Here is a 15,340-nt window from a genome sequence, read left to right as displayed (position 1 = left end):
ATTTTGTCTCTGAAGTGGACATTTGGAATGACATCACATGTGAGGGGGTGCGTGACCTTGCCAACCTACTTTGTCTTTTCAAAATTATTGCAATTTCATAAGCCTATTTTATGAAAGAAAAAAGATTTCTTTGGATGGTAAAGTTACAAATGCGTTCAAAAATGCATTAAAATATCTATATGTATATATTGTGATTATAAACTAATTAGTGAGACTAAATTTCGATAAAATGAGAAGGTAGGCTGATATTTATGTACAAACTGAACTTAAAAAAACTTCTCTGAACATGCGATCTTGTCCTGAAGTGCCTCTTAGTACAAAATAAGCAAATTATGCAAATACATTACAAGAAACCCATTATTAGAATAGACATGCAAACTTGAAAAATTTGAGAGAAAAATCACTCATTATACAAATGGGAAAATTTAAATGAAATATGTAAATATTTTAATAAATTTGTAAGTGAAAGTGAAATTAAGTGAAATTTTCAGCATTAAATATTATTTTATGTGTATCTCAAATCCCTTAAATGGCAGGTGGTAACCATCTGCACAAATGAACAGATATGAAAACTTGTTTAAATTATTTATTCACAATAAAATACTATTGCTTTGTTTAATTTAAAAAAAAAAAAATGTAATGTAACATTTTAAAAATCCTGTTGAGATCGTTGAAAAACCTTAAAAAACCTTGATTGGACCTTAATTAATAAAGGAAGAGAATACAAGTAGAAGTTCATCATATCACAACAACAACAATAATAAACAGTAGTACTAGTAAACGTATGATGAGATTATCTCCATCTTTAACCAGAAGCCCCATCTCAGACTAATACATAGGACATGTAAAGAATGGGTTAGACATTTTTGTTTAGTGTTGCTGTTGCAATGTCCAACGTACCTGGGGCCTCATTTATAAAATGCTGAACAGAAACCATCCTGCATTTGATTTTACAATCATTTATCAAAAATACGGACATGTGATTCATAGAACAAACGAACGCACATAAAACATGCATACCCCTTACTTTCAGAAGTAAAATATATACATTTTGAAATGATCTTGAACTTGTGCGTAACTGAGCAGTTTCAGATCTCTGCCTTTAAACAAAGCCTAATTTTTGTCAATTACATATAAAAGAGAGCGCCTCTCAATGTTTAAACCCTTTTCGAGTAGCAAGAATGGCTTATATTTCCAAAAACCTGCAGCAATCGTACAAGCAAAAGTGTGTACGTCTGCTCAGTTCCTGATGTGGTGCAAAGCACTTTTCCACAAAAATATACATTTAATGGACGAGGTGCTGGCATACATAGGGAAGTTCTCTGGGTCAAAAACTCTCCAATTGCATTGCAAACAGAAGCTTTAGCTTATCTGAAACTTAAGGACATTCATCAAACACCATTCATAACCTCACATGTTTACCCTACTACCTTTCTCTTACATACAAAGAGAGGCGTTCAAGGCAGACCTTTCAACCACAGTCAACATGCTGCCTCTACTGCAGAAGGTTTGGAGGGTAGGAAGAGTACCAGCAGACTGGAAAAAAGGATACATGGTAAAACTTCCCAAAAAAGGAGATCTAGGATCCTGCAAGAATTGGCGAGGCATCATGCTACTTTCAGTACCGAGCAAAGTACTGACCCGCATTATTCTTGACCGGCTGAAAGACGCAGTGGAAGAAAAACTTAGGCCAGAACAAGCCGGCTTCAGGAAAGAGAAGTCATGTACAGATCAGATAGCCACATTCCGAATCATTATCGAACAATCCTTGGAGTGGCAGTCACCATTGTACATTGTACCTTAACTTCATTGACTTTCGTCAAGCGTTTGACAGTGTGGACAGGGAAACCATCTGGCAGCTCCTTCACCATTATGGAATGCCTCAAAGTTTCATCACACTGATCCAACAACTTTATGAAGGCGCCACGTGCCAAATTATCCATAACGGCAAAATGACAGAGGAATTTGAGGTGAGAACAGGAGTCCGGCAAGGATGCATGCTCTCCCCAATGATCTTTCTGTTAGTGGTCGACTGGGTGATGGATCAGACAACTAAAACAGGAAAAACCAGAATCCAGTGGTCCTTTAATCAATTTCTTGAAGACTTGGACTTTGCAGATGACTTGTGCCTGATGTCACAGAAATGCCAACATATGCAACAGAAAACCGATAACCTAGTCCACGAAGCATCCAAGACTGGACTGCAGATCAACTTAGAAAAGACTGTTATCATGACACTGTTAAAAAAGCAGCAGAAGCCAATCACCCTTGGAGACAGCGAGCTGAAAGAAGTCACTTCTTTCACCTACCTGGGCAGCATGGTATCTGCAAGAGGAGGTTCTGATGAGGACATCAAAGCCAGAATTGGGAAAGCTAGATACGCCTTTATTACCTTGAGACCAGTCTGGAGGTCAACATCCCTATCTGTCCCTAACAAATTACGAATTTTCAACAGCAATGTTAAATCTGTCCTCCTTTATGGCTCAGAGACCTGGAGAGTCACCAACACCCCAACCAACAAACTCCAAGTATTTGTCAATGGCTGCCTTCGCAACATACTGAAGATTAGGTGGACAGACAAACTAACAAACACTGATTTGTGGCAGCGGACAAACCAAGATCCCATCAAGCAGCAGATTGCCAGGCGTAAATGGCGATGGATAGGACACACCCTGCGGAAGCCCCCACAGGACATCACCCGGCAGGCTTTGCAGTGGAATCCTCAGGGAAAGAGACGGGTCTAAGACCACCTGAAGACGATCCTGCGAAGAGGAAATGAAGAAGTGCAACCTGTCGTGGGGTGAACAGAAAAAGGTTGTCCAGAATAGACTGTGTTGGAGAGCTGTTGTTGAGGCCCTTTGTTCCACAGGGAATCCAAGGAGATAAGCAAGAAGCTTTCTCTTACATACAAAGAGCTTGACATACACATGCCCAGGTGAAAAAGTACCCTTCCATACTTAAAGTGCTTTATTTTCACATACTACCACGGAGAGGCCACAAGGAGGAATTGAGGGAGGCGCCAATGATTTAGCCTTCGTGCACCTCTGAGAAATCTAATGACCAGGTCGTGGTGACTCACAGTTCTACCATTTATGGACATGTGGTGAGTGGATATCGCAGAAATATCAACTTTTAGTAGATGGTGACAGCCTCCTCTCCAAACAATGCTGGAGATACGAAAGCACAACGCTGATTGGGCATTCTCGGGGGTTTTCTTGTTGAGAAGAACACCAGTCGAGAGCGTGTCTGCCACTGTATTGAGCAAGTGTAAATGGCACGAAGAGACCTCAGATTTTTCTGACTTCAGAAGAGGAAATAACGAGCGAGATGCGACAGGTGACGAGCGTAATCCGCCTTGGCGATTGATGTATGCAACAGTCGCAGTGTTGTCTGTGCGAACTAATACGTCCTTGCCCCATAACTCGTTGCTGAAACAGACGAGCCAAGGTATACAGTCCACATTTCTCTGCAAATTTATGTGCCAATGCAGCTGGGATGTCATCAAGACCCCCAAAGCCACTAGCCCATCGTATGTGCCCCCCCCCCGTGTTGGAAGCATCTGTGCAAACTATTGCATGCCTGGAGACCGGCGCAGGGGCACACCGGCCCTGAGAAACAAACGTTCTGTCCACAGAGCAAAGGTGCGATGGCGCGCAAGTGTAATGATAGCACGGCACACACCGGGGAGCCACGCCGTCCTCGGGACTTGTCATGAGGCCAGTGCTAAAGCGGTCTCATATGGAGCAGCCCGAGCAGTGTTACGGCCGCTGCTGCTGCCATATGATCAAGGAGCTTCTGAAATTGTTTCATTGGGACCGCACTCTTGCCCTTGAATGTATCCAGGCAAGTCAGTATTGAGTGAAACCGAGTCCAATTCCATACCAATAAAAGAGATCCTCTGCGCAGGGCAAAGTTTGTTCTTTTCCTAGTTGACCCGAAGACCCAAATGAGCGAGGTGATTGAGAACTAAATCTCTGCAATCACAAAGCATCTGACTTGATTGCGCTATTATGAGCCAATCATCTAGATACGTGAGAATGCACTCACGCTTCTCTCTCAGAGGTATTAAACCCTTAATTTCCTTGCTGAAAAGATGGAGAGAGAGAGAGACCCCGAATGGTAAAACTTTGTGCTGATATGCCTGCCCCTCTAACTCAAGAGAAAAATGGCATGTGCTGGGGCAGAATCGAAACATGAAAGTGCACATCCTTCAGGTCGATGGATGTGAACCAATTGTTTGGACGAATGCACGGAAATATGCGTTTTGGAATCAGATCACCGTAAAACGCTGGAAAAACTCACCTAACTCAGCAGATGGGTGGCTAAATAGGTGAAACACCGTTCTGAGGGTCCCAAGCTGCTTGGTGCACCCGCAGTCGAAAAAGGAAGATGAGGACGTGGGGTTATTAGCAAGGTCGTAGCTCCACTTTTCCTCTAGAGACCTGGATATGGAAAGAGAGTTTACTCTTTTTGTGGTTATGGGTACTGACTAAAAACCAGCAGAACAGGAAAACCAGGGGTTCCCAACCCGGCCCTTCTCCGGGTGGAGTGGTATCCTGACCAGCAAACTCCCAAAGAGTGATCCCTTCATCTCCAGGTCGCCCGATTTAGGGCCGCTTGGTCTACGTTTTCCACCTCAAGAAGCAGCCGGGGCGGGCTGCTTACTGCAGGTTCTTTTATGCTGCCTGGATGGAGGAACGATGGTAGCCGTAGCAGGGCGCCCTCGGTGGGGAGCAGGCTGAGGCACCGACGAAGGGGCAGCTGGGTTTCCGAAGAGGCATGATGACCTCAGTCTGCTTTTGGGTGGCCGAGAACTGTTGGACACTATCACCAGAAGTGGCATTCTAGGAACACCAGGGTGAACATTGCACAACCAACGGCTTGTATGCTGACCTCGTCGCACAGAGCACCAGGTCAGTAGCTGCAGGGAGGTCCGAAAAGACCAGTAGGAAGTTGGGTTTTCTACGACAGAGTCAGCTCATCATGCACCTTGGGAAGAATGACCCATGTGGTAGGGGCTGCGACATGTGGGCAGCCCCGAAGTACCAATCGTAGAGGCAGAATACTGGTAGTTCGGGTGGTGGAGGTTGAGTCACTAACGTCGAGCAAGCATGGCCGCCATCTCGGGGTCGAACACGGGGTCTGCAACCCTACTCGCATGTTTACCAATACCATTGATTTATTTAAAAAATAATAATAAATAAAACAATAAAAAAGGGCACTTCGGAGTGTAAGGACAAAAGGGCATGTGTCCTGCACAGGTTGAGCCCTATCTGTGCACGTGCCTGGTGATGCAGGATGTCTATTGTGTCTTTGCATTGACTTAACATGTGAATTGCAAACAATTCATTCGCGTCGGATGTGAACGCACCATAAAAATGGCTGGGTTATTTTTAACCCATGCTGGGTAGATATTGGACAGAAGACACAGCTTGGTTAAAAATGACCCAATGCGGGATGATGTTATACACAACTTTGGATTATAATAACAGTTGTGTTTATGAGAAAATATGTGGGCGTAAACTATTTTTATTTTATGAGCATATTAATGAAGTGCATTTATTAAGTGCAGTTTAACAAACAATGACAGTAGTGCATAATAATCTAATGAGTGTATCATGTTACACCATATCTGACAATTATTTGAAACATCTATCCTTACTCATTAAGAGATCATTCTGTGTTGTTTTTTGTTTGTTTAGTAAATCAAAGCAGGAAATTCATCGCATGTCACAGTAAACGGCTGAAACTCTTACAGTTTAAGGAATGTAAAATAACAGGTTATGCAAAAACATTTGATTATAAAGTCAGTCTGTGGTTTGGTGAAATGAAAATCATTAGATGAAGGTTTACACACAGGGATTGGTTATAACACGTTTTACAGTGGTGTGACATTCATTCAGCTGTACTGGGAAAGAGAAACAAATGCAGTTCTTACAAACTCTCATAACAACAGGACTGATTCACATTCAATGCCGAGCTGAAGGTAAGTCATTTTTAAGGCATTTTTCACATATGACCATCCTAACAGGGTTTTAAATGTTATCAAGCTCAAGATGGGGCATCTGGCACCCATCATGAGGCATCTCGCTGTTATTTCAGTGTTGTTTAATCCATAAATTCAAACTGTTTCAATGATGTACTCACATTAATCAAGGGTGGCAATCTTGGCTTAGAATGGGAGCACAGTGAACTTGGGAACAACTTTTAGCTTTTAGCTGATTCCTGGAACTCAGGGGAAGTCATCTTGGACGTAATGTTGAGCTCTGTAATGGACTCACGGGCTGCAGTGACCTGAAAGAGCTCTGTGTGGCTTTGCTTGAGGCTGTCTCTTACGAAAATTAACCACGGTTTTACTACAGTTAAAACAAAAAAACATGGTTACTGTAGTAAGTAACTACAAAATAACCATGGTTTTGACAATCATGGTTTACAAAAACCATAGTTAAACCATAGTTAGTGTAGTACAACCATGGTTTTGCTGATAGTAATCAATACACCAAAAAAACATGGTTACTACACTTTTACCACAATAAAACCATGGTTAATCTTCGTAAGGGGTTATTTAAGTTTTATAGAACATTAATGTTTAATGTTCACTTAACTTTGAACAAACTGTTGCCAGTAAATAACATAAATGTAAATCTACGGTAAGTTACCGGCAACCAGTTGCAAGTAACACTGTAATTTCTATGGAATTTTTTACAGTGTACAGAGTGAAGACCAGACCATAAAGATGGAGACCCAGACCCAAAAGAGTGAGACCCAAAAGAGTGAGGACCAGACCATAAAGGGTGAGAACCAGCCCCTAAAGATTAAAAACAGAGCCTAAAGGGTGAAGACCAGAGCCTAGTGACCAAGAGTCCTGACCACAACCTGATTGAGATACTTGAGATAGGCCTACATTGAAATTGAGTAAATTATGGTTAAAATAGTTTTAAAATCTCCCTAATTTCAAAGCATGCAGTACCTTTGTTTGCAGATTCTTCTCTGTAAAGTAATGTTGTGTTATAGAAAGACACAAACTAATAATATTATTATCATCATTGTTACAACATTCATCTGTAAAACAGAAATTTCAATATTTTAACAGTGAATGTGACTCTGGATCCTGATTCAGCTCATCCAGATCTCATTGTGTCTGATGATGGGAAACAAATGAGATATGAATACAAAGTTGTGGAGGATGGAGAAAAAGAGCAAAATAACACATATTTTTGTGTTCTTGGAAAGCAAGGATTCACCTCAGGATGTTTTTTCTATGAGCTGCAGGTGAAGGGGGAAAGGTGGTTTGTGGGTGTGGCCAAAGACTCTGTTAAAAGGGAGGGCGAGATCTGTCTCAATCCTAAGAATGGATTCTGGACCATTGGAAGAAGAGATGGGATGTATGTGGTCTGTGATGATCCATATATTCCTCTGAATGTGAAGCCTCAGAAAGTCAGGGTGTCTGTGAATTATGAGGAGGGTCGTGTGTCTTTTTGTGATGAGTCTATGTGTCATATCCACTCTTTCACTGATCAATCTTTTCATGAAAAGCTATATCCTTTTTTTTCTTTGGCTCAAGATTAGTCTAAAAAGTCAGATGTATCACTTATCATCATCACATTAAATCTGATCTGATATAAAACAAAATCTCCCACTGAGAGGGAATCAAAGCCTTAAAGATATTCAATATTTTGTGATAATGCATCTTTCGTGTATAATTGAAAAATAAACTGACTAATGATTTCACTACAATCTTTTTGCAAGACTGCCAATATTAAAATGAAAAGGCAAATGTGAATAAAGAAAGAAGTCACTGAGGTCAGGAAATATTAAGTTCTCTGCATGACTAATTTGTTTTTCAAAATGACTCATATGGGCATCTGCATATAATTAAGTTTGGACAGTTTACTTTATAATTTAGGGTAAAATGATAGAGATGAACTCAAGCCACCAGGGTGCGGGTGAAGAATTCAGAGTGTTGCCAGATCCCATCACTAAAAATCCTCTTTAGACATAGTGTTTTAGCAATTAATGTTACACTTTGGGATATTTCTGATGAGATAATTATGTGTAGATTAGTGTTAGATATCAATGATTTATTTCTGAAAGACAAGGTTTTAACACAAATGGTTCATGTGATAGTCTATTACACATTCCATAAGTACTATGAAAAGTTGCCACTTTTGTGTCTTTAAATGCTTATTTTTTGGGGTCGACAGCTTATAAAAACTTATTTACAGATTAAAGGTGCTCTAAGCGAATTGAAGCGTTTTAGACCATAAAACATTTTTTGTTACATACCGGAAACATCTCCTCACTATCTGCTTGCTGCCTGTCCGCTGATCAAACTGTAAAAAAAACGCGATCTCTGTAGACAGCCCAGGCTTCACAAACGGCAATATCAACATACTGGCCAAACCTAGCATCACAAAATAAAACAAAGTATTCCAGCCAATAAACGACAAAAAGGATTTGGGGGTGGGGGTTGGGCGCGTTCATGAAAGCACGGAAGGGAGGGGGAGGGGGAGGAGTTAGCTACACTCCGTCTGTTTGAAAACAGTTTCAAACGTCAACAATAACTAACGTCTCGCAGATTCGCTTAGAGAGCCTTTAAACTTAAAAACAGAATAATACCTAAAAGCTGCTGTGTGACAAGGTGTACAGCTAACAAGCCAAAAAAAACAAAAATAAGTTTTTATAAGCTGTCAAACTCAAAAAACAAGCGTTTGAAGACACAAAAGTGGAAACAGGCAACTTTTCATAGTACTCATATTAGTAGAACTGGGTCCACTAGGGGGAAACGTAGTCAGCGATCCACTTTTTTCTCCTTAAAGGCTGGGTTTTACGGCTCGACAGCTTATAAAAACGTATTTCTGGGTTCTTTGGCTGGTAAGCTGTACATATTGTCACACAGCAGCTTTTAGGCATTATTCTGTTTTTTGTTATAAGCCAGAAATGACAATGAGGCAACCTCTCACAATACAAAGTCAATAGAGACGGTTGGATTGCCCCCCCCCCCGCTGGTCGTGGTTTTAAAATTTGCATAACTGCACTCTGTCTCTATACATATATGTCAGTTTCACAACCTAATGTCTCATTTGAGTGATTTAAGATTTGAAAACTTGTGTGGAAGAATGAAAGGGTGAAAATCACACCTAAACAATGCAAATAGTTTCTCCATACAGGAGGCGTCTAGAAGCTGTAATCACCAACAAAGTCTTTTATACAAAGTATTAAATAAAGTGTGTTCAATACGTATTCCTTGTGTCATTTCACTTTATTTATAATGACTCAACTTGTATACTTAAATGTTCTGATTTCTTTGTATAAATTCAATATTTGGCTTGATGGCTACACCTGGTGGAAATTTTGTGTCAATAGCCCACTTAGAAATCCCCTTACTGATAAAAATGCTGATGTGTCAAATATTTATTTTTTCCGCTGTATATATGTATAAACCCCACTGTTATGTTAACACATTCACAGTTGAGTTTGATATTTTTCTTTATATTTTGCTTCTCATATCTATTAAACCATTAATTAATATTTCATGTTTGTTTTTGTTGCTCTTGATGTTATAAAATAATTAATTGTAAAATAAATAATTTCTCCGTCTTTATTCTAAATATTCTTCAGTTCTTTATCAAGTTTTACAGAATCAGAAAATAAGCACACAAAATGGTAAATATGTTTATATGGCTCTGTGTTTATTAATTTATTACTACTATTTAGGTGGTGACTATTAGTGGTGTGTCGTTCATGAACGATTCGTTCATTTCGAACGAATCTTTAATATGACTCGGGACTATCGGGTTGTCTCAGAGAGTGATTCGTTCATTTTGTGTTGACCGCGCATGCGCATTGCGCAACATATGGGTTCTGAATCTGAAACAGAAATGATTAGTTCATCATTCTCTTGACTCTCGAGTTCGGGACAGGTTCGAGTCTTTTGTTCTTCCTGTCAGTCCCATAGAGGCTATGCTACCAGTACCGGAAAGAGAAATGATTAGCTCACCTTTCGGGTTCGGTCGGGTCCGAGTCTTTCGTTCTTCAATAAGATGGAACTTTTATTTTTCAAATAATGTTTTTGCACTTATTTTGTATTTTAATTACTAAATATAAAACAATATAGGATGCATTCAGACGCAATTAATAATACAAATCTAATGTTGTATTTAATGTGATATACCAGCGGTCACGTGATATAAGGACTCGGACCCGGCCGAACCCGAACTCAAGACTTGAATAAACTAATAATTTATTTTTCCGGTACTGACAGCATAGCCTCTATGGGACGGACAGGAAGAACAAAAGACTCGGAAACGAAAGATGAACTAATCATTTATCTTTGCGGTCCTGAAAGCATAGCCTCTATGAGGCTGACAGGAAGAACGAAAGACTCGAACCCGTCCCGAACTCGAGAGAATGATGAACTAATCATTTCTCTTTCCGGCCCGATACTGTGCTGTATATATCACACGGCACAGCCTGGCCGAACACAGAGAGTCAGTAAGACAGTGACGAGTTGACAACTAACAGACACGAGAGGAGGTGTACAAATTTGATAAATATGAAGTTCAGTTTCTTATAATTTGGCTTTGGCTGCATTACCCTGACTTGTACACGAGGACTGACTTAGGAGGTAAGCTAATAATTTATATCTCTTGTGCAGGTTTCAGAGCTTGTGTCAAAAAATAATGAAATAAGGTTTTTTATTTCTCATAACTTGTTCGAAATGTCATAATTGTTTGCATAAGTGGTTATTTTGGGGTAATTTGTGAAATAATAGGTAATCATATTTTAATTGAACGAAAAGAACGAAATGACTCAAAAAAAGATTCGTTCATTTTGATGAACGAGATTCAAAGATCCGAATCAGAAAAATGATCCGAACTTCCCATCACTAGTGACTATAGGTATTTAAGAATTATCAAGAATTATTTAATACATTTTAAGCACAACTCTGTTTGTATAACTATTTTCTGTCTGATTTTAGAGATCACACTAATGAGAAAATTTGCAGGTAAGTCCATTTCTGAAACATCATTGATGCTATTGAACTGTTATTTTGTAGATTTGCAGCTTTTAGATGTGATTGGATGTGCTTCTGTATAGTTTCCTAAATTGATCATTATGTTGCTTTATTGCTGCAGGGATTACACAGTATGCCAATTGACCCTGGTTCAACAAACATCAATAAACTAATTCATTGTTGGATAAGTGTAAGTTAAAACAAAATGTTCTTTGACATTTTGAGTTTGTACTTGTAAGAAAGCCACTTATTGGTTCAATGATGTAATCCAGTGGCTATCAGGGAATATCATGTTCTGTCCTTCCATGGCACTTATGTTGAAATTGCTTCATTTAATTTGGTTTAATTCTTTAAACTCTCTGGAAAATTATAATCTGACTTCAGTTTAAATAATAAATCGTCAAAATCACCAGTAACTTGCAGGCCACGAATAGCCAGCAGGCTTCTGTATTTATACCACAATTATTATATATTACTGTAAAACTAGTTATTGTAACAGCATGCTGTATAATAACTTACAGTATATTTATAGTTTTTTATTTGCCGTATTTTAAAAGACTGCAAAATTTCTTTAGAGTAAAACTTGCATCAGTTTTTTTTTTACTGTGTTGGGGGTAACGCATTACAAGTAACACGCATTACGTAATAATATTACTTTTCTGAAGTAACGAGTAAAGTAATGCATTACTGTGTGCACATTAATATTTGAGTTACTTTTTAAAAAAAAGTAATGCGGGTTACTTTTCAGTTTAATTAATTCAATTTAAAAATAAAACAATTTACTGAATTAAATTGAACATATTAACGTAGAATTAAGCACTCTGTGTGCCTGAGCGGGAACAGTTTAAGTCAGAAACGGAGATGGCAGGCCAGAGCTTGACATTTTTGCGATCATAAAACACCTGCAAGGCCTGAAAGATATCCAGCCTCAGCCAAGTAAGAAAAAGTAACGCAAAAAAACTCAAAAGTAACGTAAGCATTACTTTCATAAAAAAAGTAACTAAGTAATGCAATTAGTTACTTTTTTGGGGAGTAACTTAATATTGTAATGGATTACTTTTAAAAGTAACTTTCACCCAACACTGACAGTAAAACTATGTTACTAGTGTATGATCAGTGTTGGGAATGTTAGTTACAAATAGTAACTGAGTTAGTAACTGCGTTACATTATTATAAAAGTAACTAGTAATTACCAGGGAAAGTAACTATTGCGTTACTTAAAAAATTTCATATATTTCAAATAACTCTGATGCCCCAATAATCAATCTGTTAAATGAATGAAATGGACACTAAAGAGAAACCACTCATTTTTGTGGCAGCATGTGACGTTGTGAGGTGCTTCATAAGATCAGACTTTTTCAGACGTGGACAGACTTTTTTACAGGTGGTACGGAATGCTGCAGATTTTATGAGATGTATCATTGTCTTTTTAATGTTGTTTTTTAAACAATATAAATGAGATGACACTAGCTGGCTCTATAACTCACATCTTTTATCTGCTTCCTTGTACTTGCATGTCACGTGGTTTGTGACGTTATACTCTTACGTCACAGACGTATCAAACTTTAATACATTACCGTCTTTATTGATTCTGGATAAGGTCTCTCATCCTGTCAGGTCTCCTTTTGCTTTGATTTTCGGAGCATACTCTATTTATATTTTGCGATTAACTAGCGAAAAAACGATACACTTTGCGTATTTGACTAACTTATATAGTGTGCAAAATGAAAAGCGCTTTTGTGTTTTTGGCTCTGTTCGTTGCAAAATGTTTTATACTGGAGTGCAGTTCTCAGAGCAGATTAACTAAGGTAAATGACTAGTGTTAAAACATCGTAATAAAGCATAATCAAGTGTAATAGACTGATTTTAAATTGTTAATTTCTGTCATTGTGCAGGTGTTCGGCATTTCTTGGAAAAACTGTGGTAAGCAAAGTAATCCTGTGCAGATGAAGACACTGAAATTCTCTCCCGATCCCATTTCTATTCCTGGAAAATTGACTGCAGAGGCATCGGTCACCACATCAGCAGCGTTGACCTCTCCTCTTTCTGTGAGTTAAGACAAAGTTTTGTTTTATATTAATGTCATTGATGGGATTTTATATGTCCTTTTCTGGAAAAAAACATCTTTAAAGAAATTATTAGAGTTAATAGAGTTTGGCTTTGGTCATGATCACTTCATCTTCCGGGTTATAAAAACAATATCACATAGCAGCACCTATATTTAGGAAGTAATACCATAAGAAATTTTTTTAATTAAACTATTTTTAAAAAGATGAAAGTTAAAAACTTTGCAAATATAAATATTTATTGTTTGCTAGTGTGATGATGTCATACAAATGAAATATTGCTGATGTTTTATATGCTTGAATAGTGAACCTCTGACGTGAGTTGTATCCCATCTATTTTTATGGCCTGTTTTAAAAGATGATATTTATGTCCTAAACGTACTTCCAGTTTGATTTGTACTGTGACGTTCTCGTAGGATTGTAAGCCTGCATGTCCACATTAAACATGTTAGGAAGGCAGTAACTGACATATTAATGATTTCTTGATTTTTTTAGGTGGATGTGACACTGAAAAGACGAACGATTGGTTTTTGGATTACAATACCGTGTAGAGGTCAAATAGGAAGTTGTCGTTATCCTAATGTCTGTGACTTGCTCGATCAACTAATTTCTCCAGGACAAGACTGTCCTGAGCCTTTGCATACATATGGCCTGCCCTGCCACTGTCCATTTATAGCTGTAAGTACAGTATGTCCTCCTGAGCTTGTTTCATGAGATATTATTTGTACTGTCTCCTGATGACGTTTTATTGTTATTTTTATTATTTGTATTGTGAAGTTTTATGGTGGTTCTTTTACCTAAGAAGTTGTAGGGTAGTGAAATTGGATTTTGTATGTACGCAAGTGTCGGTTGTTCCCTTTTGGGACAATAAAGTTTATTACAGTTTAAATGGTCTTTATGGCAAATCTGTTGTGGGATTATTTTTTTCTTCTTTTTAAGTATAAAGCCATAAAATCTTTTTTTTTTTACAGGCTGACTATGCATTTCCACCGTTAGATTTCAACATTTCTAAGATTGAATTTCCCAGCTTCCTGACCAATGGCAACTACAATGTGCAGGGTGTTTTAAAAAGTGCTGACGTAGAGATGGGTTGCTTCGAAATCAGCTTTTCTTTACAATCCTAAATCTAACACAAACCGAGATAAAGGTTTCTGTTGTGGGATTTGGGCTGGTGCTTGAATAGCCAAATGAAAAGTTGTGTACCAACCTACGGGAATTTATTACTGTATACAGTACAAATCAGTTTTAAGTGACAGAATCCACAGTAATTATTTGTTATACTTATTTTTAATCAGAAATCTTCATCTCATTACCTTATTCAATTGGGTGATTTTCATCAAATCCAGACTTAAAAGGTGTCCAGCATCAGCCCTTGAAGCCATTTCGTTTAAGATTAAGGTCTGAACTTACTATAACCATTATTTTTAGAGGATTTTAAAATATTTCCTATAGAATTATTTACTTTTTTTAGATTATCATTATAAAAAAATATCATTAGCTTAATATGATATTACATTAAATATATGCATTTACAAACTCATGTTTCGGTAATGAGAACTAAAAAGTTGTCTAGGTACTATGACAAACAAAATTTCAACTTTTATCTGGAGAATAAAAATAAGAACTGCTTACGTGGTAGCCATCTTTAGTGTCACAGTCAATTATGTCCCGTACAACAATTATTTTTGAAAATGTTAGTTCCTCAAGGGCTTAAACAATGATTGAAAATTGTCGCGAAGGATGAGAAAATTGGACTTGGACACATTTATATTCCTTATTATTGTCTCAAAATAGCACATGTTTCTTTACTGTAAAAGTTTATAGTATAACATGTACTAAAGCTTTTTATTTTTTAGATTTTTTTAATTATAAATATTTCCATGTCAAAGAACCCAAATATAGTCATGGACACGTTGCGGTAATGAAAACTAAACAAAAAAACTAAATTGGTTTGTATGATGTCATTTGAAATCATGTGCAAAATAGTACATGAAGAGATGTAACTGTATGCTTCTTATTTTGATACTCTACATTTACTTTTTTTATCAAAATGTTTCATGACATCTCATAAGTCTAATTTTGCGAGAATCACCCAATTGTATTTTAAATCAGCTCTAAAACAAGCAAACAAAGAGATTTGTGATTATTCCAAATCACACTGTGATTACTATTGTTTGACTTTTAATCAGTTTTTTTTTATCAAGTTTTAAATACTGTAAGCAAGACTTTGTTCTTTTGCTGATTTGTATGCAGGTGT

General features: G+C 37.8%; 2 protein-coding genes across 2 annotated transcripts; both read left to right on the top strand.

Moving 5' to 3' along the window:
- Positions 1 to 5,822: 5,822 nt before the first annotated feature.
- On the top strand, positions 5,823 to 7,723 carry LOC135734194 (E3 ubiquitin-protein ligase TRIM39-like). The gene is made up of 3 exons (XM_065253114.2): positions 5,823 to 5,986; positions 6,709 to 6,794; positions 7,094 to 7,723. Exons 2-3 carry the CDS (start codon positions 6,737 to 6,739, stop codon positions 7,567 to 7,569), a joined length of 534 nt encoding a protein of 177 aa, XP_065109186.1. The 5' UTR covers positions 5,823 to 5,986; positions 6,709 to 6,736; the 3' UTR covers positions 7,570 to 7,723.
- Positions 7,724 to 12,741: 5,018 nt separating this feature from the next.
- Positions 12,742 to 14,717, top strand: LOC135733762 (ganglioside GM2 activator-like). Its single transcript, XM_073813835.1, has 4 exons — positions 12,742 to 12,825; positions 12,877 to 13,065; positions 13,579 to 13,761; positions 14,055 to 14,717. Exons 1-4 carry the CDS (start codon positions 12,742 to 12,744, stop codon positions 14,205 to 14,207), a joined length of 609 nt encoding a protein of 202 aa, XP_073669936.1. The 3' UTR covers positions 14,208 to 14,717.
- The last annotated feature ends 623 nt before the right edge of the window (positions 14,718 to 15,340 follow it).

Source organism: Paramisgurnus dabryanus, chromosome 3, assembly GCF_030506205.2.
Source record: "Paramisgurnus dabryanus chromosome 3, PD_genome_1.1, whole genome shotgun sequence".
NCBI classification, from domain to species: Eukaryota; Metazoa; Chordata; class Actinopteri; order Cypriniformes; family Cobitidae; genus Paramisgurnus; species Paramisgurnus dabryanus.
The sequence above is the reverse complement of the archived record's forward strand: the minus strand, read 5'-3'. Positions and strand labels throughout refer to the sequence as shown.

What these genes read in the sequence shown, in the direction of transcription:
- LOC135734194 (XM_065253114.2), top strand. Translation starts at nt 6,737, where the DNA reads ATGGAGACCCAGACCCAAAAGAGTGAGACCCAAAAGAGTGAGGACCAG. An exon ending in TGAGGACCAGACCATAAAGG is followed by an intron (nt 6,795 to 7,093) that starts GTGAGAACCAGC and finishes ATATTTTAACAG; the next exon opens with TGAATGTGACTCTGGATCCT.
- LOC135733762 (XM_073813835.1), top strand. Translation starts at nt 12,742, where the DNA reads ATGAAAAGCGCTTTTGTGTTTTTGGCTCTGTTCGTTGCAAAATGTTTT. An exon ending in CTCAGAGCAGATTAACTAAG is followed by an intron (nt 12,826 to 12,876) that starts GTAAATGACTAG and finishes CAAGTGTAATAG; the next exon opens with ACTGATTTTAAATTGTTAAT. An exon ending in CGTTGACCTCTCCTCTTTCT is followed by an intron (nt 13,066 to 13,578) that starts GTGAGTTAAGAC and finishes TGATTTTTTTAG; the next exon opens with GTGGATGTGACACTGAAAAG.